Consider the following 1164-nt stretch of genomic DNA (forward strand, 5'->3'; position numbering starts at 1 on the left):
GCCATCGTGAGCTCCTGCAGCGAGTCGGAGCCGTCGAGCAGTTTCTTGCCCGTCACGATGCCCGCGTTGTTGACGAGGATCGTGCACGGGCCCGCCGCCTCGGCGGCCTGCGCCATCGCCGCGTAGGTCGCCTACAATATACCAATACAATGCAACCACAAGGATGTAAGGTCGGCCCGTGCCATCGCCGGGTAAAGGTTGCCTCGCGGTTGCTAAGGTCGACACAAATCGCGTGCACCGCTGCAGTCGAGCCCGCCCGCCTTGCCGCCGCCTCGACGGCTTTGCGCGCCTCGTCAAGCAGCTCGGCGGACTTGTCGAGCAGCACGAGGGTGGCGCCGGCGGCGGCGAACTTTGTCGCGATCAGCTTGCCGATGCCGCCCGCACCGCCCGTGAGCACGACGACCTCGCCCTGCACCGACTTCCAGAAGAAGCTCGGCGCGAGGAACGAGGCGACGTGCCGGCCGCAGTGGTACGGCAGCCAGACAGCGAGGTGGAGCAGGAGGCGTGCCACGGCCTGGGGCGAGGTGGTGACGCAGAAGAAGAGGACGACGGCGCCGAGCGCGGCGTAGAGCAGCATATGACTGTCTGTGGGTGTGATGGAATAGCGGTGAGGGGCGAGGTCTGAAGAGAGAGAGAGGGGCCGTGGTGCGGGCCAGAAACCTGGAGCTGGACGTGCCCAAACCAATCAAGCGAGCGAGAAAACAAAAGCGCGGGCTGCATCGTCGCTATCGTTGCGGAGGAACGCAGCTGTGAGCGCTGTCAGAGCGGTGTTTCGACACCGATATCGTTCAAGGAGAACGCTGATTCAAAATCCGCTGTTCACACTTCACAGGTAAGTGTAAGCGGAGCAGTTGAGTAGATACAGCGAATCCTTTGTGTTCACACCTGCAAGAGCAGGTGTGAACCGATTTCGGCCTTAGCCGTCGGTATGCCAATAGCGTGCTAGCCAAGTAGTACGCAGTTGGATTCCGAGGGGTGTCCCATCACAAGTTCGGCTGCCGACAGACAAGATTGTCCCTTAGTCGACAGCACCCGCCTTTGGACGGTGCTCTGACTGGCTTTGAGAATATATTTTTCTTTTTGGTTCACATGGCTAGAGGTTGGCCTCCCACCGTTGTGAACATAGTCTGGCCCGGAGATGACTTCGTAGTGGATCCCTGGAAG

General features: G+C 60.7%; 1 protein-coding gene across 1 annotated transcript; it reads right to left on the reverse strand.

Moving 5' to 3' along the window:
• Positions 1 to 56: 56 nt before the first annotated feature.
• Positions 57 to 577, reverse strand: EMIHUDRAFT_259188 (hypothetical protein; the record flags this gene model as incomplete). The annotated part of the gene is made up of 2 exons (XM_005758214.1): positions 57 to 131; positions 239 to 577. Coding segments are annotated over 2 exons (414 nt in total), but the record flags the coding sequence as incomplete, so codon positions are not given.
• Between the last annotated feature and the right edge of the window lie 587 nt (positions 578 to 1164).

This window comes from Emiliania huxleyi (assembly GCF_000372725.1).
Source record: "Emiliania huxleyi CCMP1516 unplaced genomic scaffold EMIHUscaffold_8789, whole genome shotgun sequence".
NCBI classification, from domain to species: domain Eukaryota; phylum Haptophyta; order Isochrysidales; family Noelaerhabdaceae; genus Emiliania; species Emiliania huxleyi.